We start from the raw sequence: 26,582 nt of genomic DNA, 5'->3' as shown, positions 1-26,582 counted from the left end.
ACAGTTCTGTATGGTGTGTTGTCCATTGATGATGGTTCTGTATGGTGTGTTGTCCATTGATGATGGTTCTGTATGGTGTGTTGTCCATTGATGATGGTTCTGTATGGTGTGTTGTCCATTAATGATGGTTCTGTGTGGTGTGTTGTCTAATGAAAACAGTTCTGTATAGTGTGTTGTCCATTGATGATGGTTCTGTATGGTGTGTTGTCCATTGATAACAGTTCTGTATGGTGTGTTGTCCATTGATGATGGTTCTGTGTGGTGTGTTGTCCATTGATGATGATTCTGTATGGTGTGTTGTCCATTGATGATGGTTCTGTATGGTGTGTTGTCCATTAATGATGGTTCTGTGTGGTGTGTTGTCTAATGAAAACAGTTCTGTATAGTGTGTTGTCCATTGATGATGGTTCTGTGTGGTGTGTTGTCCATTGATAACAGTTCTGTATGGTGTGTTGTCCATTGATGATGGTTCTGTATGGTGTGTTGTCCATTGATGATGGTTCTGTATGGTGTGTTGTCCATTGATGATGGTTCTGTATGGTGTGTTGTCCATTAATGATGGTTCTGTGTGGTGTGTTGTCTAATGAAAACAGTTCTGTATAGTGTGTTGTCCATTGATGATGGTTCTGTATGGTGTGTTGTCCATTGATAACAGTTCTGTATGGTGTGTTGTCCATTAATGATGGTTCTGTATGGTGTGTTGTCCATTAATGATGGTTCTGTGTGGTGTGTTGTCCATTGATGATGGTTCTGTATGGTGTGTTGTCCATTGATGATGGTTCTGTATGGTGTGTTGTCCATTAATGATGGTTCTGTGTGGTGTGTTGTCCATTGATGATGGTTCTGTATGGTGTGTTGTCCATTGATGATGGTTCTGTATGGTGTGTTGTCTATTGAGGATGGTTCTGTATGGCGTGTTGTCCATTGATAACAGTTCTGTATGGTGTGTTGTCCATTGATGATGGTTCTGTATGGTGTGTTGTCCATTAATGATGGTTCTGTATGGTGTATTGTCCATTGATGATGGTTCTGTATGGTGTGTTGTCCATTGATAACAGTTCTGTATGGTGTGTTGTCCACTGATGATGGTTCTGTGTGGTATGTTGTCTATTGATGATGGTTCTGTATGGTGTGTTGTCCATTAATGATGGTTCTGTATGGTGTATTGTCCATTGATGATGGTTCTGTATGGTGTGTTGTCCATTAATGATGGTTCTGTATGGTGTATTGTCCATTGATGATGGTTCTGTATGGTGTGTTGTCCATTGATAACAGTTCTGTATGGTGTGTTGTCCACTGATGATGGTTCTGTGTGGTATGTTGTCTATTGAGGATGGTTCTGTATGGTGTGTTGTCCATTAATGATGGTTCTGTATGGTGTATTGTCCATTGATGATGGTTCTGTATGGTGTGTTGTCCATTAATGATGGTTCTGTGTGGTGTATTGTCCATTGATGATGGTTCTGTATGGTGTGTTGTCCATTGATAACAGTTCTGTATGGTGTGTTGTCCACTGATGATGGTTCTGTGTGGTGTGTTGTCTATTGAGGATGGTTCTGTATGGTGTGTTGTCCATTGATGATGGTTCTGTATGGTGTGTTGTCTATTGATGATGTTTCTGTGTGGTGTGTTGTCTATTGATGATGGTTCTGTATTGTGTGTTGTCCATTGATGATGGTTCTGTGTGGTGTGTTGTCCATTGATGATGGTTCTGTATGGTGTGTTGTCTATTGATGATGGTTCTGTATGGTGTGTTGTCTATTGATGATGGTTCTGTATGGTGTGTGTCTATTGATAACAGTTCTGTATGGTGTGTTGTCCATTGATGATGGTTCTGTGTGGTGTGTTGTCCATTGATGATGGTTCTGTATGGTGTGTTGTCCATTGATAACAGTTCTGTATGTTGTGTTGTCCATTAATGATGGTTCTGTGTGGTGTGTTGTCCATTGATGATGGTTCTGTATGGTGTGTTGTCCATTGATGATGGTTCTGTATGGTGTGTTGTCCATTAATGATGGTTCTGTGTGGTGTGTTGTCCATTGATGATGGTTCTGTATGGTGTGTTGTCCACTGATGATGGTTCTGTATGGTGTGTTGTCCATTGATAACAGTTCTGTATGTTGTGTTGTTCACTGATGATGGTTCTGTGTGGTGTGTTGTCCACTGATGATGGTTCTGTATGGTGTGTTGTCCATTGATAATGGGTTTTAGTGGTGTGATGCCTATTAACCTAAAATAGTGACAAATGGACACTATACCACAGGAATGGCTCTCTATGGTGAGATGTCCATCACCACTAAGCAATTGGGCTCTCTATGCTGACACACGCTGTGTCTCCAGCAAACGTCAATAAAAAAAACAAACCAAGCCTGACATCGGTGAATTCAGACGTTAGCTCATTACGCCGGAGGTTGTTGTGGCATGTAACTTTTGCCAGTGTGTAGCAAGGAAGATAAAAAACGCACAGTAAAACAAAAGTGAGCTGTCTGCCCCAATGGATCGGAAATCTCATACTGTAATTATGGTCTTTGATTCCGAGATATCCAATTAGAGATATCGTTAATGTGTTTGAGGTTTAGTGTTACGTAGCCAGGCGTGTGATACTGGCGACAGGTTTATAACTGTGGAGATGGGTACATGTCGCTATGTCACTGTACCAACTCTCTGGACAATCTTGCTCTCTATGTGTTCTTGAGGTTGTCACACAAAAATCATTGGCGGGAAAGTTGTGCTACTCATAAATCATAGTGGGAACAGTAGTGCCACACACAAGTCATGGGGACAGAATTGTTGTGATACAACCTTGCTTGTCAGCACAGAGGCAGAGGGCTTCAAAGTCAGTTTGATAAAAGATCATCGCCATCAGTTTCTGTAGTGAGCAAAGGTATGAGAGCAATGCCAAACTAGATCTGACAACTGGGGTGTCTTTTTGGTGTGACATAACTGAACATTCTCTGACAGATGGAATACAGCTCCTGTGCTACACAGATAAATTGTGACATAACTGTAATTCTGTTCTTGTGTGCATGTTGACATATTTTAGGAAATATCAGCATCAAGCTCTCCTATATAATACCCTCACAACAGAGTGAGACAAATAAATTTCTTGTGACATGGAAAAGTGAAATAAAAAAATTGATGACATTTCAACATGATTTAGCCCTCACAGGAGAGTGGGTACAAATGTGATGACACTTCAACATGATTGAGCCCTCACAGGAGAGTGGGTACAAATGTGATGACACTTCTACATGATTAAGCCCTCACAGCGGAGTTTGTACAAATTCGATGACACTTCAAAGCAATTGAGCCCTCAAAGGAGATTGGAGCAGGGATTTTTGTTGTGACATAAAACAGTTTATTATGGAATTTAGATAAACATTTTGTGACTTTTACTCTTAAGTGAGCTCTCACAGGAGAGTGGGGCAATTCACTGCTGTGATATAGCTCAAAATACTCAAAGTTGTAGTGGTGCAAATATGTTTGTTATCACCGAATCTCATTTAAGCCCTTACAAGAGAATGGGGCTAAATATTCGCTTCAACATAACTTTAATTAAGCTCTCATATGTGAGTGGGGCATATAAATGTTTTAAACCATCACTAAAGAATGGAGACTATTTTTGTTTTGACATTTCTCCAAGTTGTCTCCAGAGAATGGAGCAAATGATTTGTGTTACCTGAAAGATTGAGTTCAGTAATTGTTTGGAAATCAGCCTTCTGCCTTCACAGAATAGCTTTTAAGTGCTGATTGTGAGAAACCATTTGTCATACTGGAGGAGTGCGGTCTGTCGTGACATCTTACAATATAGTTTTAATCAGAGTGTAATAGATCCATATGTTTGTTTACTGTATACAATGTGTTATCAGCACACTGCTTGATCGTTGTGCAATTTCCTTCAGAATGGATTTTGGTGAATATTTTTTTTGCCGCCGAGGAAAGATCACACTTAGCATGTGTGTACTAGCTTATAAGCATATCAATTGAATATGTCAGATGAGTTTGTGAAATTGTGATCAAATAAGTAGCCATACATGTACAGTGCATAGTGTTCGCCACTCTATTCATTGCTTTTGGCTGTGTGCCTGGTAGTCGCAATGATTTGATGTAGCAGATAGATTTTGTTGTCCCTGGCCCAGCTATCAGGTACATTTACCCTGTACTGCCATGCTTTTGTGGGACTTCATATGTTCAAAATGGGCCGTAATCTTTCAAAATGTACCCTGTTGCTCTTGCTCTCGAGGATTTAGACAAATCCCATCAGTGCCATCCGCGAGAATGAGTTTACACGCCAGTAACAACCCAGTGGAGTCGTACTTTCAGTCGCGCCATGAGCGTGCCATGATTCGCCTCTGTGCCCTTCTCTGGATACTTAAGATCCACGAGGAAAGAAGTTCTATGAATGGAACCCAGAATATCCGTTCCCCTAAAACATCAGTCAATGGTATCAACAGAAGTCATACAGTGGTAAGCTGCTGGTGTCTCATGCTGTACGCTCCACTACCACAACATATCTTAACTTTTAATTTGATCTTAATGTATGCTAAAATTGTGCATTTTCTGTGATTTATATTAGAACTATATTGTCAACACTGTAATATTCTAGAAGTATTTTCTAAGCAAAAGATTTTTTTTTTCTTGTTTTGTAATTTGTTTATTTATTTTACATATTTTTTTGTTTGTTTTTTAAGTTGATGTTTTGAGAATTTCAGTCTTAGTTCAGGTGAATGAAATGCTAACTTTGGTAAAGATGTTTTAGGATTTTAGCCAGGCTTAAAGCTAAGGTTGTAATCTGTATCTTGTCATGTCTACAAACAAGACAGGTCAGATATATATCTGCTTGGTACAATCAATTAGGCGAGTGAGTGCTGATGTTATTGATAATTTCCCAAAAGTGATGTATATCCCTGTATCATGTATATGGTCTATGTATTTTAACTTTACAGCCAAGTGATTAATATGTTTACATAGATATAAACAAAATTGGATAGAGTAGTCATAGCAACGGTTTTCACAACTTATATATGGATAGGTATCATATTTATCTATAAATAGATGTAATATCTAAACCTCAACTATGATATAAAGCAAAGTGTACACAGGTATCATAAATCTATGTACAGGTGTAAAATCTATGGCCAGGTGTAATTAATAATTAGGTATTAAAAATCTATATACAGGTGTTAAATCTATGGCCAGGTGTAATTTATAATTAGGTATTATAAATCTATATACAGGTGTTAAATCTATATACAGGTGTAATTTATAATTAGTTATTATAAATCTATGTACAGGTGTAAAATCTATATACAGGTGAAATTTATAATTAGGTATTATAAATCTATGTACAGGTGTAAAATCTATATACCGGTGTAATTTATAATTAGGTATTATAAATCTATATACAGGTGTTAAATCTATATACAGGTGTAATTTATAATTAGTTATTATAAATCTATGCACAGGTGTAAAATCTATATACAGGTGAAATTTATAATTAGGTATTATAAATCTATGTACAGGTGTAAAATCTATATACAGGTGAAATTTATAATTAGGTATTATAAATCTATATACAGGTGTAAAATCTATATACAGGTGAAATTTATAATTAGGTATTATAAATCTATATACAGGTGTAAAATCTATATACAGGTGTAATTTATGATTAGGTATTATAAATCTATATACAGGTGTAATTTTTAATTAGGTATTATAAATCTATATACAGGTGTAAAATCTATAGTCAAGTGTAACTTATAATTAGGTATTATAAATCTATGTACAGGTGTAAAATCTATATACAGGTGTAATTTATAATTAGTTATTATAAATCTATATACAGGTGTTAAATCTATAGTCAAGTGTAACTTATAATTAGGTATTATAAATCTATGTACAGGTGTAAAATCTATATACAGGTGTAAAATCTATAGTCAAGTGTAACTTATAATTAGGTATTATAAATCTATGTACAGGTGTAACATCTATATACAGGTGTAATTTATAATTAGTTATTATAAATCTATATACAGGTGTTAAATCTATAGTCAAGTGTAACTTATAATTAGGTATTATAAATCTATGTACAGGTGTAAAATCTATATACAGGTGTAAAATCTATAGTCAAGTGTAACTTATAATTAGTTATTATAAATCTATATACAGGTGTAAAATCTATATACAGGTGTAATTTATAATTAGTTATTATAAATCTATATACAGGTGTAAAATCTATAGTCAAGTGTAACTTATAATTAGGTATTATAAATCTATGTACAGGTGTAAAATCTATATACAGGTGTAAAATCTATAGTCAAGTGTAACTTATAATTAGTTATTATAAATCTATATACAGGTGTAAAATCTATATACAGGTGTAATTTATAATTAGTTATTATAAATCTATATACAGGTGTAAAATCTGTAGTCAAGTGTAACTTATAATTAGGTATTATAAATCTATGTACAGGTGTAAAATCTATATACAGGTGTAAAATCTATATACAGGTGTAAAATCTATATACAGGTGTAAAATCTATGGTCAAGTGTAACTTATAATTAGGTATTATAAATCTATGTACAGGTGTAAAATCTATAGCCAGTCATACTTCATACACACAGGTGTAACACATATACATATGTCATATTCAGGTGTGGTGACTATAGACAGGTGTGGTGACTATAGACAGGTGTGTTGACTAGACAGGTGTAATGACTATAGACAGGTGTGATGACTGTAGACAGGTGTGATGACTATAGACAGGTGTGGTGACTATAGATGACTATAGACAGGTGTGATGACTATAGACAGGTGTGCTGACTATAGACAGGTGTGCTGACTATAGACAGGTGTGATGACAATAGACATGTGTGATGACTATAGACAGGTGTGATGACTATAGACAGGTGTGATGACTATAGACAGGTGTGCTGACTATAGACAGGTGTGATGACAATAGACATGTGTGATGACTATAGACAGGTGTGATGACTATAGACAGGTGTAACACATGATAATACATGTAATACAGAAGTCGTACAGGTGCAATGTTTATAATACTTTGATTCTGTGGAGTTTCTCAGTCAATGTTGGACAAATCTTCACAATATTTCCCTCGAATATTAGTATACCAAGGTGCATAACATCTTATCCCTAAAAAGTTAGTTGCCATGGTAACCATTCACTAAATACCGTTTGTATTTGAAAACATGACAAAAACCTTTTAGCCCTTTATACGATTTTATTAACCCCCCACAAAACGCATCTGCGGGGATAATAATTGAGGTTCCATCCGTGCGTCTGTCCATCTGTCCGAGGGATTTTCTGGACTATAATTTCGAAACAGTTCCACTCAACTCAATAAAACTGTATATATTAGATTAGTGGCCTAGTTGTGCCTTTTGCTGTTGATGATATTTTGTTTTTGATATTTTTTCTGATACAAACGAAACATAAAACTAGTGTTAACTTTCCTTTTCGGGCTATGACTTCGAAATCATTCTATTTAACTCCACAAAACTTTCTGTATATATTAGGTTAGTGTGCTAATTAAATTATTTTTCTATTAGCATGGAAACAGATAAGCCTATCACAAATCTCAGTTTTTCTGGACCAGTGCTCTGAAACCGTTTAAGATAATTGCTCAAAACATTTTACACTTATTATGCTAGTAGTATATTTTGCTATGGGGAAGTTCTCAATCCATTTAAATACTTTTTTCTGTTATTATATAAACAGATAGGCTAAATCACAATGTTTCGTTTTTTCAGACCAGTTCTCTTCAACCTTTCAGGGTAATTACCCGGTATTCAAAACTTTGAACATGCATCAAGAGAGTACTCTAACAGAAGTTCTTCATTTCAATACTATGTATGGAACAATTAGAGATAACACATATAAATTAAACATGCAGGGTAATGTCATGCTTTGCATTATCTTGTTTAAACTTGGTTCAGAGTTCAAATTATCACTATTTATCATTTCTTATATTTCACACAATGGAGGCATTTAATTGGTTGTAATGAAAGGTTGTCTGATTTACCTAAAAGCAAATGTGTCTTAAAAGTGTTGTACAGATGTGTCTGAAATGTGTTGTACAGATGTGTCTTAAATGTGTTGTACAGATGTGTCTTAAATGTGTTGTACAGATGTGTCCTAAATGTGTTGTGCAGATGTGTCCTAAAAGTGTTGTGCAGATGTGTCTTAAATGTGTTGTACACATGTGTCTTAAAAGTGTTGTACAGATGTGTCTTAAAAGTGTTGTACAGATGTGTCTTAAATGTGTTGTACATATGTGTCTTAAATGTGTTGTACAGATGTGTTTTAAATGTGTTGTACAGATGTGTCTTAAATGTGTTGTACAGATGTGTCTTTAAAGTGTTGTACTGATGTGTCTTAAATGTGTTGTCCAGATGTGTCTTAAAAGTATTGTGCTAAAGTGTTGTTCAGATATGTCTTAAATATGCTTTGCAGAAGTGCCTTTAAAGTGTTGTGCAGATGTGTCTTAAATATGTCTTAAAGTGTTGTGCAGGTATATGTTATGGTTAAGATCACAAATTCTCAGAGTATTTTGCGGAATCCTTTATGACGGAGATGTAACGGTCAGGTTGACCCTTGCTAACCTTTGCTGTTTCAGTTGATCAATAAATGGATGTTAAGATTTTATGTGATGTAATGAATAACTGCACCTGGTTTAACATCTGTGTAAATATAGCAAGAGATCCCAATTCCTGTTGTTGGAAACAAAGTTGGAATTTGATCTTGAATTCCTTGGTGCTTGTTTTCCTGTATAAGCTAGCACAGCTGTTTCAACATGATAATGCTGTTATTACAGTTTTTTTTTTTATACATTTTACATAAACTACCTGATCTTGCTATGAGGATTTTGTTTCTGATGTGTAATCAGAGGATGTTGTAATCCTAAATTAAGCTCCAGAGGCTAGAGTATCTACTTTATATCAGGATTTAAACACAGTCTAAGGGTGATTACAAGACACTCAAAGTGGGAAGATGGACACTTATTACAGGACCTGCTCAAAATATATCATGGTTGGGGGTAGGGGGGAGGGTGATGGGCTTACTGCAGGTTCAACTTAAAGTCAAGGAGATGGATTCATTACAGGACTTACTTAAAGTCAGGGGCAGTCTTATTACAGGGCAATAAAGTCTGGGGCAGTCTTATTACAGGGCAATAAAGTCCGGGGCAGTCTTATTACAGGGCAATAAAGTCAGGGGCGGTCTTATTACAGGGCAAACTCCAAGTCAGGGGCAGTCTTATTACAGGGCAATAAAGTCGGGGCAGTCTTATTACAGGGCAAACTCAAAGTCATAAGCAGTCGTATTACAGGGCAAACTCCAAGTCAGGGGCAGTCTTATTCCAGGGCAAACTCAAAGTCAGAGGCGGTCTTATTACAGGACTAAAATTCATATTCCAAAAATAAGTAAAGTTTATGTCGAAAACTGCTTATTTTGTGTCATTACAATCTTTCTAACAATGTAACCAGATCTGATATCAATGTTGTCATGATGATATTTATCAAAGTAATACAGTAATGCTAGACAATATTGTTTCATTGTTCTGGGATCATCTCATTCCTTCTCGCCGAGAGATATTGTATAGGAAATATCTCAGGGCTTATTACAAGGAAAAATATCACACTTCTTCTCACATCAGAGCGAGGGGACAGCTGTTGAATATTTTTATTTGTTCTGACAACATCTAATTGCTGTCTTTATGTAACAAATAGAAGAGATTTTCTCCAAAGAACTGTATGTTTAACAACATGCATGGAGTCTGTGGGAATTTATTGCGTTAACGTAGCACAAAAATGAAACATTTATGACAATTTATTGTCCAGTGGTTTTTGTGCTGTTCCAAGATACAGAAGTGTTGTGATCTTCTGGAAGAGCCAGTGGTGTCTCGCAGAAGGCATTCTAATTACAAGGTGCAAAGAAATGCTCACACAGGTCAAAGTGCTCTACAGCCCCTGTCAGTTCCAGAATTGACATTTTACTGTCCTGCTATCGACACAATCTGAAATGATTTGCGTGAGATTGTAATCATAGGGATGGCGTCTATTTCCTGCCCACAGGGGACATTAAGATCGGTAGCATACTCAAGTTAGCATTTCATTCTTCTTCTTCATCTTCAGCTTAAACCCCGTCACCTTTACAGCGGGCTTTTAAACAAGCTATTTCCAGGCTTTTATGATTACCGTTTTGTGGTGACATGTACGGTTACATGTATAGACCAGACTGATGATGTTCAATGGCGTTCTAAGGATGGTAGTTTAACATGTTAGAAGCAAAATATCATTATTTCTGCGCCATGTTTGATATATAAAAGAAAGAAATATGAAATAGATTACTAACAGAGACATACGTGAATGGTGATAAGCCCATGTCTGGTAATAAGCCCACCAACATCTATTGCAGTTTCAGTAGATATGCACACAATATTTATATCATCATTCTGAAAAGGGCCCTGTCATCAATCTCTCTACAGTAGTGGATAGCATTGTCCCTGGGCTTATTGATTGCACTGAAAATACAGCATGTAAATTCTTATCAGCAAAAGAGCAAAATTTATAGCTTAAGTCCTTTATTATAGACAAAAAAGGGGGAGAGAAGGACAAAGATAGAGGTATGGAGATAGGTTGAAAGAGAGAAAATGACAGAGATAGAGGTATAGAGATAATACGCAAGAGAGAGTGACAGAGATTGAAAGACAAAGATAAAGGTATGGAGAGAGGATGAAAAACAGAGTGACAGAAAGAAAGACAAAGATAGAGGTATAGAGATAGGACAAAAGACAGAGAGTGACAGAAAGAAAGACAAAGATAGAGGTATAGAGATAGGACGAAAGACAGAAAGTGACAGAAAGAAAGACAAAGATAGAGGTATAGAGATAGGACGAAAGACAGAGATTGAAAGACAAAGATAGAGGTATAGAGATAGGACAAAAGACAGAAAGTGACAGAAAGAAAGGCAAAGATAGAGGTATAGAGATAGGACGAAATACAGAAAGTGACAGAAAGAAAGACAAAGATAGAGGTATAGAGATAGGACGAAATACAGAAAGTGTCAGAAAGAAAGACAAAGATAGAGGTATAGAGATAGGACGAAAGACAGAGAGTGACAGAAAGAAAGACAAAGATAGAGGTATAGAGATAGGACGAAAGACAGAGAGTGACAGAGATTGAAAGACAAAGATAGAGGTATAGAGATAGGACAAAAGACAGAGAGTGACAGAGAGAAAGACAAAGATAGAGGTATAGAGATAGGACGAAAGACAGAAAGTGACAGAAAGAAAGACAAAGATAGAGGTATAGAGATAGGACGAAAGACAGAGAGTGACAGAGATTGAAAGACAAAGAGTGACAGAGTCACAGAGATGGAAAGAAAAAAAAAGACATATTGAGATAGTGATATAAATATAGAGAGAGATACAGCATTAGAAAGATAAAATAAGACAGAGTTATGGAGATAGAAAAAGATAGAGAGAGTTATGGAGAGTGTAAGACAAATACAGTGTGTTATAAAGATAGAAAGAAAAAGATAAAGATAGTTAAAGAGATCGGACAAACATAGAGAAAGTTATTGGGATGTAAAGAAAAAAGAAAAAGTTACAGAGATAGACACAGACAAAAGTTAAGGAAATGGAAAGAATTGTTAAGTAGAGAGAAAGATAAAGATAGAGGATATGTTGAGATAGAAAGAAAGATGAGGAGTTTAAGGAGATAGAAAGAACAAATAAAGAAGGGTGTAAGGGAGATTGAAATACAGAGCCATGCAAATAGAAAGGAAAAGTTATGGAGATAGAAAGTGAAATACGGAAAAAGTTCAGGCAGTAGAAAAACAAAGAAAGCTGAGAGAGTTATGGAGACATATACAAGAGATAGACATTATTACTGTTCTATATCCTGGTTCAATTGACGAATTTGCATGATAAAGGCCTTCAGTGCTCTACGAAGACCTGAAGGAATTATTCAGGAAACGACCAAAAAATGTTATGGAACGATTAAGTGAAACGGAAATGAAATCAGGGGCTTTAAAGAAGAAGCTTTCAAGCACTTGTGATTGTTATTTGTAATTGGATGAGAAGTCAAAATGAAAATTTTGTTCTGTTTCAGATGTCTGACCTTAGGGTTAAGTATTCAGAATTTCTTGATTGCGGAAAAGGTTTGAATCATTCAGATATCAAGATGCAAGTGAAAAGAAAAATCAAATCATGTTTACTGTACTATATTTGGGACTAAATTGATGTATACCCATACTGCTGCTGTTCACTAGTGTTCACAACATGGCCAACTGACTTCTGGTTTAGAGTCAGATGTGGTGACTCCTAAGATTTATTTAAAATTGATAATAGATATTGCATTCTGAAACATTAAAGCCTAGAAAAAATGGATCTAGAAAGCATTTCAGTGTGTTTAACTTCATTAAAAAAAACAAAGTTTTTGTGTTATACAGTGAGACAGAGCTAAGGGTCTCAATATACAGTGTCTGTGGTATACAGTGAGACAGAGCTAAGGGTCTCATTATACAGTTTGTGTGGTATACAGTGAGACAGAGCTAAGGGTCTCATTATACAGTTTGTGTGGTATACAGTGAGACAGAGCTAAGGGTCTCATTATACAGTTTGTGTGGTATACAGTGAGACAGAGCTAAGGGTCTCATTATACAGTGTCTGTGGTATACAGTGAGACAGAGCTAAGGGTCTCATTATACAGTTTCTATGGTATACCGTGGGACAGAGCTAAGGGTCTCATTATACAGTTTGTGTGGTATACAGTGAGACAGAGCTAAGGGTCTCATTATACAGTGACTGTGGTATACAGTGAGACAGAGCTAAGGGTCTCATTATACAGTTTCTGTGGTATACAGTGGGACAGAGCTAAGGGTCTCATTATACAGTTTCTGTAGTATACAGTGAGACAGAGCTAGGGGTCTCATTATACAGTTTCCGTAGTATATAGTGAGACAGAGCTAGCGGTCTCATTATACAGTTTCTGTGGTATACAGTGAGACAGAGCTAAGGGTCTCAATAAACAGTTTCTGTGGTATACAGTGAGACAGAGCTAAGGTCTCAATAAACAGTTTCTGTAGTATACAGTGAGACAGAGCTAGGGGTCTCATTATACAGTTTCCGTAGTATATAGTGAGACAGAGCTAGCGGTCTCATTATACAGTTTCTGTGGTATACAGTGAGACAGAGCTAAGGGTCTCAATAAACAGTTTCTGTGGTATACAGTGAGACAGAGCTAAGGTCTCAATAAACAGTTTCTGTGGTATACAGTGAGACAGAGCTAGCGGTCTCATTAAACAGTTTCTGTGATATACAGTGAGACAGAGCTAAGGGTCTCATTATACAGTTTCTGTATTTCACAGTGTTCTGATTACACAGGTAATCGTTTTATAATATTGTTGTTGGTTATTGATCATCATGAGCATTGCTGGCCACTACATAGACAGTCGAGTTTGTAGAAATTATACACGGCTCCGACATTTTTGGGTCAGAATTGGAATTCTGATATTTGTGTGGCTATGATGGGATGCTGAGATGTAGGTTTTGATTGACTGGTTTTTGCAGCTTATCTTTAACAAAGAAAATTGATCACTTGTCCTGGAATAGCATGTTTATGATTAACATATTGATGGCATTTACTGTAACCACAGGCCAGAACCCTCCAATAAAGACCTAGTCTCACTACCACAGTCAGAACCCTCCAATAAAGACCTAGTCTCACTACCACAGGCCAGAGCCCTCCAATAAAGACCTAGACTCACTGTCACAGGCTAGAACCCTCCAATAAAGACCTAGTCTCACTACCACAGTCAGAACCCTCCAATAAAGACCTAGTCTCACTACCACAGGCCAGAGCCCTCCAATAAAGACCTAGATTCACTGCCACAGGCCAGAACCCTCCAATAAAGACCTAGTCTCACTACCACAGGCCAGAACCCTCCAATAAAGACCTAGACTCACTGTCACAGTCAGAACCCTCCAATAAAGACCTAGTCTCACTACCACAGTCAGAACCCTCCAATAAAGACCTAGTCTCACTACCACAGGCCAGAACCCTCCAATAAAGACCTAGACTCACTGCCACAGGCCAGAGCCCTCCAATAAAGACCTAGATTCACTGCCACAGGCCAGAACCCTCCAATAAAGACCTAGACTCACTGCCATAGGCCAGAACCCTCCAATAAAGACCTAGATTCACTGCCACAGGCCAGAACCCTCCAATAAAAACCTATACTCACTGCCACAGCCCAGAGCCCTCCAATAAAGACCTAGACTCACTACCACAGGCCAGAACCCTCCAATAAAGACCTAGACTCACTGCCACAGGCCAGAACCCTCCAATAAAGACCTAGATTCACTGCCACAGGTCAGAGCCCTCCAATAAAGACCTAGACTCACTGCCACAGGCCAGAACCCTCCAATAAAGACCTAGACTCACTGCCACAGGCCAGAACCCTCCAATAAAGACCTAGACTCACTGCCACAGGCCAGAACCCTCCAATAAAGACCTAGACTCACTGCCACAGGCCAGAACCCTCCAATAAAAACCTAGACTCACTGCCACAGCCCAGAGCCCTCCAATAAAGACCTAGACTCACTGCCACAGGCCAGAACCCTCCAATAAAGACCTAGACTCACTGTCACAGGCCAGAACCCTCCAATAAAGACCTAGATTCACTGCCACAGCCCAGAGCCCTCCAATAAAGACCTAGATTCACTGCCACAGCCCAGAGCCCTCCAATAAAGACCTAGACTCACTGCCACAGGCCAGAACCCTCCAATAAAGACCTAGACTCACTGCCACAGGCCAGAACCCTCCAATAAAAACCTAGACTCACTGCCACAGGCCAGAACCCTCCAATAAAAACCTAGACTCACTGCCACAGGCCAGAACCCTCCAATAAAGACCTAGACTCACTGCCACAGGCCAGAACCCTCCAATAAAGACCTAGACTCACTGCCACAGGCCAGAACCCTCCAATAAAAACCTAGACTCACTGCCACAGCCCAGAGCCCTCCAATAAAGACCTAGACTCACTGCCACAGGCCAGAACCCTCCAATAAAGACCTAGATTCACTGCCACAGGTCAGAACCCTCTAATATAGACCTAGATTCACTACCACAGGCCAGAACCCTCCAATAAAGACCTAGTCTCACTACCACAGTCAGAACCCTCCAATATAGACCTAGATTCACTACCACAGGCCAGAACCCTCCAATAAAGATCTAGTCTCACTACCACAGCCCAGAACCCTCCAATAAAGGCCTAGATTTACTACCACAGGCCAGAACCCTCCAATAAAGACCTAGATTTACTACCACAGCCCAGAACCCTCCAATAAACACCTAGATTTACTACCACAGCCCAGAACCCTCCAATAAAGACCTAGATTCACTGTCACAGGCCAGAACCCTCCAATAAAGACCTAGATTTACTACCACAGCCCAGAACCCTCCAATAAAGACCTAGATTTACTACCACAGCCCAGAACCCTCCAATAAAGACCTAGATTTACTACCACAGCCCAGAACCCTCCAGTAAAGATCTAGACTCACTGTCACAGGCCAGAACCCTCCAATAAAAACCTAGACTCACTGTCACAGGCCAGAACCCTCTAATAAAGACCTAGATTCACTGCCACAGGCCAGAACCCTCCAATAAAGACCTAGACTCACTGTCACAGGCCAGAACCCTCCAATAAAGGCCTAGATTTACTGCCACAGACCAGAACCCTCCAATAAAGATCTAGACTCACTGCCACAGACCAGAACCCTCCAATAAAGGCCTAGATTTACTGCCACAGACCAGAACCCTCCAATAAAGATCTAGTCTCACTGTCACAGGCCAGAACCCTCCAATAAAGATCTAGTCTCACTGTCACAGGCCAAAGAATGACCCAGTTAAGGGTCTTATTTATTTATACAGTTTTAAGGAAACAAATGTCATATTGGTATGTTCCCATTAGACAGTGTGACAATACACAGCAACATGGCCCCCAAAGTCATATTGGCATGTTAAACAACGTCACACATGGTTTGCTTCCCTAAGTGACTGAACATTTTGATTCTGTTCTAATGCTATGATAACCATTTGTCATGTTCAATAGCTTAACTGTACCATATCAGGTCTGCTTCCCTCAGGGATTAAATACAATGATGTAATTTCTTCAGTGTTCACATCATAAATTGCCAATGAAGTACTATAATATATATCAAATCCTTTACAATTTCTCCACTTTGCATGATGTTAGGAAAGTTCTTAATCAAAATTGTGGTTAGTTAGTGCCAGTCTTTATGAAAATATAGAAGGCCAACAAATTTAAGGCTTTGTGTCATGTCCTGTAAATACCACTTTAATTCCACATATCTACAGTAACTAATTAAATAACATACTGATATGAAACATAAATTTTAGAATGAGTGCGCCATGATATTTTAAACCATCAAATGGTGTACAGAGAATTACAATTTTGTTAACTGTACAAGAAAGCAATGTGAAATGTATTAAATTGCATTCATATCATGATGAAATGTGGTGTATAAAACAAATGTTACAATACAGTGTATGGATTTTTGTGTGGCAGTGGTATGTTGTTCGTAGAATCATAACACTCGCGATTCAGTGGATTTTCAGACTAATAACTGTTGAATCTTGTAGGTTTTATCAACCTTAGTACTGAAAGTCATTATACAGAAGGACTGGGGGCCATTTTTCATCGCAATTTATGGTTATAGGGCATATTTATATTGCCTTCATTTTACAGATTTTAACATATTTTTAAAAATAATATTGCAGACTAAATGTCTGTGTTTTGTGGACACAAATTGACTTTTGTGTGATTTAAACATGATTTTTAAGGAATCTTTTTTTTTATTTACAGTTATATGACAAGATAAACACACAGACGATTAGTCCTGTGCGCCCTCCACCTTCAGACGCTGTTGAGAAAACAAAAGAGGTAGGTCACATGAAATGTTCAATAATTTGTTCTAAGTAGCTATGGCTGATATTTCGAAAGTTTCCAACCACTTCTACTGGAGGAGAAACGAAATTGCAATTCATCCTTCTGTCTAACTCTTTGTCCAGTAAAAACGACCCCTGTGATTAACCCAAAGGGAGGCAATTCATTTATACTTAACCAAAGTTAGGGGATGGGTTTGCGATAGGGTAATGAAATAACACAGGTTTTACTGTAAATAATTACATTGTAGCTGTAATTTTATTCCAAAAGTGTTGAACTAAGATAATTATTGTACTTAAATATGATAGTGCTAAATTATGAGTTACAAACACTCAAAAACAAGGCTCGGGTTTGTCAACTTAATAATCTTTCCCCAGGGGTTGAGATCCTACATGTATTTTACTTCCAAGGGGATGAAATATTAATCTTATACAGTAAAAGTATGTCTAGACCTACAATCCAGTGTAAAAGAAAGATGTGTTTTTATAAAGTGGGTGGACAAACAGAAACATTATCTATCATAACAAGTTGATACAACAGTAAAGGAAAAGTATGAACTCTATGTATTGAATACTGCCCAGTAACAGATAGAGTCATTTACTTTGTCAAATACATAAAAGTTTCTCCTGAATGGACTGAATGGTTAGATATTCATTTCATAACTGATAAAAAGCATTATAACATTAAATATCTGTTGAAAATTGTGTACTTTCTGTTAATTATGATATTTTAATGTTTGAATTACCATTTTATCAACGTCAAAAAAAAAAAAATAATAACATAGGAGTGATCCAACAGTTATTTATATCACTATTGTTAGGAGAGTGTAAACAATGTCTTTAGGCATGCAGTTTTAGATTCAGGTTAATTCAAATTCATTTATTATGCTCTGTCACGCGTATGGAGTGAAACAAGAGGTCATTTTACAAAGTAAGACTAGAAACATGTTTGGCAAATTAAGTTTTGACCAATTATATAAGTATACGTAGTAAGAAAACATTTCAAAAGGGTGGGTTAAAACCAGGCTCCGAAAGGTCATTCGATGAACTCGACTATCTATGATCAAAATAGCATTGGGTGGTAGACATAACAGCCAATGTCGACTAGCGTTAGTTTGAAGTTGATAATTTTTTATCAGTTTCTCTCAGAGAGTGTTATAACTTTGTGGAGAGTCTAAGTTTAAGTATTACAATGCTGGCCCGAAATCAAACACATGGGGAAAAAAATCAAGAATTCTAACCATTTAGTCCTTTTATGGTGGTAGATCGTGTCTATGTAGAGTACTTGTGTTACAGTGCTGTACAGACTTCTGAATGCTTTGTAAATCCACTGTTTTTTCTACTCCACGATAACCATTGCTGCCTCAAGAATCAAGTATTTTTTTCCCTCTATATCAGTAACCCCTATACTTTTGAACATACACTTGGAAGCAATACCATCTATAGCGGTGGTTTAGAGCTTACATCATTCAATATAAACATTCCCATTAGAATTAGCTGCAGATTTAAGTATGCCATGCAGGACTCTTGTATAGTGCTGTAACGATGTTAATCATGCTTGTATCCTAGTGAAGAGAAACTTCATTACAGGCAGATTAATGTAATCACAAACATGTCGCAAGTTTCCCCGATGTTTAGAGACAAATTATTTCCTAAAAATACAATAGTGCTACCTTAATCAAAGACTACAAGAATTTTACTGTTAGTTGGTCACAAATGCTCAGCTCAACCAATAACAACATTCAGAGTAAAGTTTGATCAACCAATCAAAGTTAATGTAAAGTAATGATGATAAAGTTTGATCAGCCAATCAGATCTGATGTGCAGTAATCATGGTAAAGTTTGATCAGCCAATCAGATCTGATGTGCAGTAATCATGGTAAAGTTTGAGTAGCCAATCAGATCTGATGTGCAGAAATCTGGTGAAAAGTTTGATCAGCCAATCAGATCTGATGTACAGTAGTCATGGTAAAGTTTGATCAACCAATCAGATCTGATGTGCAGTAATCATGGTAAAGTTTGATCAGCCAATCAGATCTGATGTGCAGTAGTCTGGTAAAAAGTTTGATCAGGCAATGAAAGCTAACACAGAAGTATTTATTAGATATATGTAGCTGTTGAAATTGCCCAATATACTAGCTTGATTTTGTTCAGATCTTGTATTTACTGTCAGTTTCACCTGAAGAAGTTCTGATGATTTGTTTACATCAATTCAGCTGTTTCTAAACTGCTCCGAGACAAACACACCTTAATGAATGTAATCACACCCTGTCTTATCGTTAAACATTTCTACGTAGTAGTTTGTGTTTTTCTTACGGGGCATTTACAAGTAATTAAAGATTGAAGGAGATATTTTAACAGCTGGTGCCTCGTACTGTTATGTTCTTTTGCTGTTTACTTGAATTACCAACAAACACACTCTCTTGTCTTGTAGTGAGCCCAGACCCATGCTTACATGGTGTCTATGACTTTATTTAGGTTTGAATATGTTTTTATGGTTGAAAGATAAATGTGACTTTATCTACTTAGGGTAAAAATGCTCACTTGTGTCTTTAGTCTGGAAACATCACGACTCACAAAAGGTATCATCATCATATTGTTATTGTAGGCATGATCAGTGTCATCGAGTAGGCATGATCAGTGTCATCGAGTAGGCATGATCAGTGTCATCGATTTGGTCACATTTAATCCTCTTCTGAAGGATCAATCAAAATTTTATGTTTTGTTTTTACAACTTGAGATGTTAGACAAAGGGAATTCTCGGAATAGAAATAAACTATTACCTCAATGTTAAGTTGACAGAGACATCTCAATCATAGGGATAAGATTTTTCAGGTGCTTCTCTCTTGGTATTTTTGAAATATCTGTTGACATCATACAGAGGTAAAAATATCGTTGGATTGACATCATTTTGTGTTTACTTACAGGTGTCTACACTATTAGCACAGTGTCCTGACCAATATGCAAGTCTTAGTAAAGAGCTTAGTCAGATCATCTCCAAGCCTCACATCATGGTAAGTCATTCCTTTTGTTTGAATTATTTTCTTCAAGATCACCTCCAAGCCTCAATCACATCATGGTAAGTTCAGCATTGATCCATTTCTTTAAACGACATGAATGATTTTCATGTCACAGATCCAATGAGTTGAAGGTCAAAGGTCACACAGGTATTGTCAATGGTGTGAGTGCAGAGTTACATAAGTCAGTCAGACCATGTCAAAGTTGAATGGAGGTCAAAAATCAGTCTTGATTTCAATATTTCATTTTTTTCCCTATTTAGTTTCTGCATGTTGTTTGCTCTTTATATGACCTTATATGGAGTTGAATTAAAATTTCTGAAAGGTTTTTTATCCAAGATTCCTATTGTGTTTGATTTGCCAAATAGCTTGTTTTGTTGTAAACTTTTGTGTTACTTATTTACTAGACCGCCTGTAACATTTTCACATAAAGAGGATAAAAAGAAAATTATATATGTACTGATGTCTGATAATAAGCCCACACATGTTTATTGCTGTCAGTAAACATGTTAACAAAAGGCATTTCATTGTTATCCAATCCAATAAGCCATCTCACTCTGTAACACAATGTTTTTGTCTGTGCACACTAAGCTTAATAGCTAGATGGTAAAAAATATTGTAGTTTTACATTTTGAAAATGTAATCTTGTGGAATTTGTTTCTCCCAACCCCAAGATTTGTATATAAAAACAAAATTTTTAAGATAATTCCTTCGTTTAAACTTAATTTATGTTTTTGGAGACAACCAGACAAAGGTGTGACTAAATCTAGGATATTATGTAATTGATATGTGTGTTGAAACATGTTCTGGTCACTGCAGGCTTAAAGTCTGGCAGACTCTAATATCAATCTATATCAGTGCATTGTTTATAGGTGTGTGTTGCACTATAGGGACACAGTAGGATAATAACAGATAAACATATCAGTGTTCGGTGTTAGAGTACAATACCGAATTCTCTACACATCAGTAATCAAAGTAACAGGTTTTCTGTACGATTGACTAGATAACTACGTTACGGGGAATGAACTCCATTAGCTGTTGTTTATCTGCTCAATACACACAATAACAAATCACAGTCCTTTCCGTTATCGAATAAATGTTTTTGTTTCTTGTGAAATGGGAAGTTATTCAGTTTATTGAACCGCTGTCTGTGATTCGTAACATGCGATGTAAATTATTACACACTTAATGTTGTAAGAACAGATTCACTTTCAGTTTCTTTGAATGAAGAAATTTTGGTTTCATTTAAGTGGAATGGTGGAATTTTAACAAACATATTGATCTGAGATTTCTTTTAAGAACTTTGTTTGGATGTTTAGCGAGTTTAAGCTACTGCTTTTTCACCACCACACTACGACTTTTTCTTAACCGTATATGGTAAATGTCACCATGGCTATTTGATGACTCGTTATAACAGAGATCCAAGATTGCGTTCCCGTAGAGCCACTGGATAATGTTCAGGTCATTTTCCATGCTGAGTCCCTAGATAGTTACCTTCCTTGTACAGCTTATAAGGTGTTATATTGAGATCAATACAAAGACCTTTTTGTCCTGTTTACAGTTAAAATAACAGCTTGTTTTCTCTAGTTTAAAGAATTTTTCTCAAAAATTTGAGGGAGAAAAACATAATTATCTTTCAAATTTCTAAGAAAATTTCTGTATTCCATTTGAACCAAGAATAGGCTGCTTTGAAAATTAATTCACATTAATCACTGAAGAAACATATCAAGGTTTTTTGTTCCTACAATTCTCAAATTCATTCAATTCAGGGGCCCATGGACTCCAATCATCAATGATTTATTGTATGTTTTTCTCATTTTTGTGAATCCTTCGTTAAGAATTATGGGGTCAAAATATAGGTTATGTAGAGTCAGGAAAAAGCCTTATCACCCAATGACATACATTGTACAGCTGATGTAGAGGTTATTTTACATCATTATACTGTTTTCCTGTAAGTTTTCTGTATTATTTGACTCTATCATGATAGATTTCTTAGTCAGTTCGGATATACTGAGGCAATCTTCATGCTGTTGCTGTGGTGTAACAATCGTGTTTAAAGGGGCATAACTCCTGTAATGTCATTGCTGATGAAAAACAGCCTCTGAAAGCACCTGTATATATACAACTTACTTAGACACATATAGTACAAGATCCCCTCCCCCGACCCCTTCCTCCAGGCATGTCCATGTAATGACAATTTTAAAGTCCTTCTAATTAGAAAAATATTTAGATTGTAGTTGAAATAGAAATAATGAGGTAATTGATAGAGATGTTAGCTCAAGTTCAAGTTTATTTTATTCAGTATTTTAAGGCCTACAAGCCAAGAGTATATATTACAGATAATAGTCACATATTTTTTTTTATTCAATAGTGAAACATATCAATAGATCATGTCTTTAAAACATGCATATATATGTGCAGTTATTAATATATGTTTTATATTGATTTGCACAACAAAGCAAATTATTCATATATAACAACTGAAACACGTATCTAATACCTGAAATACATATTATATTGTATATAATGACATATCTTTGGTCAATAGGTAATGACTTTAAACATCTATTTCATCTTCAAACTTCTCTTTAAATTCATCAACCTCATACAGGTGTTAGTAATCTTGTGTTAGAACCAGCTGATGGTACATACTTGATAAATTAGACATCTGGACGGAAGTTAAACAGTGATAACTACTACAAGATATAGATAACTGTTACATATCTACAGATACAATTTCCTTATCAGTGTTTATATATTTTTAATTTTTTTTTTGCGTATATTTATATAAGTGGTTAAGTGTGATTTAGAAACTAGATACCAATTATACAATCTATATAAAGTTTGACGTGACCTTCACCTCCAGAGTTTTGATTGCTGTAGGTTAATGTTGTTATTCACTGGAATTAAGTGCCATATATGAATCTCCCTTGTGTGCAACATCAGACTTGTCATTCATTCAACTTCTGTCAAACATCTCAGTTATGATTTTGACATTACCAAATTCCATGCAGAATTGCTAGAGTTATGCCCCTTTTCTCTGTTTTCCAGATACATCTGTATCAATGGTTCTCCTCACTATCTGGAGATGGTTTGGGATACATTAGGGTTAAGAAGACTGTAGCACCCTTATTGAACTATAGGAGATTTCAGGTTTCCCATCTTCATGACTCATCCTATCACTAGACAATGTCTCACTGACAAACAGCAGTGTTCTGTGGTTGTAGTTCACGCTAAAATATTTATCATGACCAAGTTTTTCCCTTTTCTACATATTGTATATCAGCTTGTTACCGTAAAACCACATATTTTTATCGGGCTCAATGTTTGTAGTTAAAAAATAAGTGTTTCTTGCATATTTTATTTTGTGGATAATTAAAGCTTAACAGGTCAATTTACACTGATTCTATCAAGTCAAGGCCATATTGATTTGTGGATGAAGAGTAACCTTAAAATTAAAGAAAATAAAACCACGATGAAAATTTATGATTTTACGGTAAGTTTTATTGTTATAGCTGTAATTTTTCAGTCCCTTGTGCTTTGGATGAAGAATAATTGAAGTTCTTTCATTTTTTTTTTTTTACATTTTTATTCATACAAGACCACATTGATTATTTCAAGTAACAATTAAGATAAATTGTTAAAGTGTAGGAAATATTATTTTAATGAAGTTTAGACACGCACATCTTTATTCGTCCTTATCTGTTTAAATATCAATGGTCTACTTATGGATCTTGTCAAGGTGAAAGGTGGAAATTCAGTTTCATGACTCCAAAGACTTTTTCTCCAGAACTGTTTGTAGGATTTTCATCACATTTGTTCTTAAACTTAATTTTGAAATCATACTACCTCTTGGAGATTAAATAAATAAGTATATAAATATACACATATATGTAGTCAAAAAGACAGAATCAACTCAGTATTTACAAGTTAAACTTATTTGGATGTTTCAATATTTTGAAGACTACTTCTATAAGCTAGCTTGCTCTAAGAATTAAAAACAAGATTTTATTTCAAATACCGTATCACTGACAGTAATAAAAGTCATGATGTTTACCAGTGTTGATACATAGATGTGTCAGAAGAAATACTGTTGTAGGATCTTTCAATTTCCATATATATATTTCTATAGTTAATTCATGTTCTTGCAGCTGGCTTTTACAAATACAAAAAAAATCAAAATGATTTTATGTTCACTTTCATTTGTTTGAACTTGGCAACAACTTTGAACTGACCATAAAACCTAACAAAAAAAATTCAATAACCCAGTTCATAAAATGTCTGGCCTCAGTGAGATATTGACAAAGGTAATGATAAATACAACGAGACAGAGAGAATATTTCCCTTCACAGACACTCTCATAGAACTAGAAGTAGAGAATCCCCCAGAGCATCACTTGGTTTATTGACTGCAAATAGTCTTTACAGAGTTATTTTGTTTCACATTGGTTTCAAAAGATTTTGAAAATTGCATTTTTGTTTTTTTTCCAAATGAAGATATTATCTCAACTATTGCCCTCACTTCAGACATATCAGAGATGGGAAAAGTATATACCCAATAGGAATAAAGCTATCGTGTTTACTTTCGACTAGTGTGTGATATTGTCGCAAGGGGAGGAGATAGGCACACCTGGTATATCACTGAATCACATGCATCAGACTAATGACAACTGCTTACACAGACCCCAAAGGACCCCTTCAGCGATGCAGTGTTTAAGTTCATTTCAGAGATCCTGTGACTCTGGCACTATACCAGATGGACAGTACCTACGACTTGTAGAGGTGGGAATAAAAACCAATCTGTCTTATCTGCTGAGCACTGAATCTTTATGGCATTGTAGGTGGGTTTAAAACAACCAATCTCTTGTCCTTTCACTTCACATTCAACCTTGGGGTAATGTACCTCTTGTCCTTTCTCTTCACATTCAACCTTGGGGTAATGTACCTCTTGTCCTATCTCTTCACATTCAACCTTGGAGTCATCTACCTCTTGTCCCATCTCTTCACATTCAACCTTGGAGTCATCTACCTCTTGTCCTTTCTCTTCACATTCAACCTTGGGGTAATGTACCTCTTGTCCTTTCTCTTTACATTCAACCTTGGGGTGATGCACTTTAAAGTTGATAATAAGACCATGGTGTCTGAGTGATTAGGGAATTTGACCTCCACCTATGGGTAACAGAATCACTTCTTACATGGGGCTATCACCAGGTACTGGCGGCAGGTGGGTAGTTAGGGAATTTGACCTCCACCTGTAGGTAACGGGAGCGATTCTTCCACGGGGCTATCACCAGGTACTGGCGGCAGGTGGGTAGTTAGGGAATTTGACCTCCACCTGTAGGTAACGGGAGCGATTCTTCCACGGGGCTATCACCAGGTACTGGCGGCAGGTGGGTAGTTAGGGAATTTGACCTCCACCTGTAGGTAACGGGAGCGATTCTTCCACGGGGCTATCACCAGGTACTGGCGGCAGGTGGACACATTTTCATCAAGAACTCAGGCTTCTTTCCACCACCTAAACCTTGCACATCCTTAAATTGCTCAAACGAAAATTGATAAAAAGGTCAAGAATCAATGTGGATGAGATTATTTTATCTCATGTATTTATAGAAAGTTAATAGAAAATGAGTATGGAGTGTCTCACAGGTGTTTAGGAAAAATTAATGTTGCCTTTCTGTACATATTTGATAAATATTGCATAATGGTTGATAAATGATATCCAGAAAATACTGTGTAAAATCTAATTTTCACATGGCAATGAAATAAACTGGTAAATTTGAGCTTAGTTTGAATTACTACCCCTGTGCAAAAATCCCAAACCAATTGAAGCCAATTACATTGAGTGGTTTATTGGCACACTGTAATAATTGTCATTTAACAAAGTTATCACTACACATGAAAATAAGTGGCATTATTAGATGTTGGATTACATGAAATATATAGAGAAAAAGTCTGTGCTTCAAGAGAATGTGATATTAACAGGAAAGTGACATTAACTGGAAAGTGATATTAACTGGAAAGTGACATTAACAGATGTGACATTAACAGATATGACGTAAGTGGATTCCACTGTATCACAATTTGTACCAAATTGTGACAATTTCATTTCATGTTCTTGTACTGACTATATGACATTCATTGTACCGTAATTGACATGAATTAATACCACACTGTGTTAGATTATGACTTATTTATCTGACATTTGAACTTATTCCTGGTAATAAGCCCACTAATATCTAGTCCAACCATGTTACCTTAAACTCATATGACCCAAAGTCTCTGCTTAATTTGAAGTATTTTGTTGGTGCTGGCCAAACATCACACCACACATTTGAATTTTCTTGGATTGAATACTCATGTACCTTGCAGTTTTCCTACAGTGCATTGACTTCCAAATGATGAGTTTCCAGTGTATTCTGTGTAGCATAAAAATCAACAAACGGACAACCACATCAGTTTCCTTTAATAAACTCACCACTAATTTGAGTTTGAAGTCGTCGTGTCCCTTGACTTATTGCAATGTCAGTACGATACCTATAGTTCTTCGTGAAATATACAAATTAGCACGGATTT

At 36.4% G+C, this 26,582-nt stretch overlaps 1 protein-coding gene across 3 annotated transcripts in view; it reads left to right on the top strand.

Annotated features, from left to right (window-relative positions):
* LOC132557470 (peripheral plasma membrane protein CASK-like) overlaps positions 1 to 26,582 on the top strand; it is a 261,926-nt gene that overhangs the window by 184,716 nt on the left and 50,628 nt on the right. For all 3 annotated transcript variants that reach the window (XM_060221959.1, XM_060221960.1, XM_060221958.1), the window contains exons 12-13: positions 16,914 to 16,991; positions 19,921 to 20,007. In XM_060221959.1, the coding sequence (XP_060077942.1) occupies positions 16,914 to 16,991; positions 19,921 to 20,007 (165 nt within the window). The remainder of the gene's footprint in view (positions 1 to 16,913; positions 16,992 to 19,920; positions 20,008 to 26,582) is intronic.

Source organism: Ylistrum balloti, unplaced genomic scaffold (assembly GCF_031769215.1).
Source record: "Ylistrum balloti isolate Yb309-2 unplaced genomic scaffold, AGI_CSIRO_Ybal_v1 Utg370676, whole genome shotgun sequence".
In the NCBI taxonomy this organism is placed as follows: Eukaryota; Metazoa; Mollusca; class Bivalvia; order Pectinida; family Pectinidae; genus Ylistrum; species Ylistrum balloti.
Note: the sequence above shows the minus strand (reverse complement) of the source record. Positions and strands in the feature narration are given on the sequence as shown.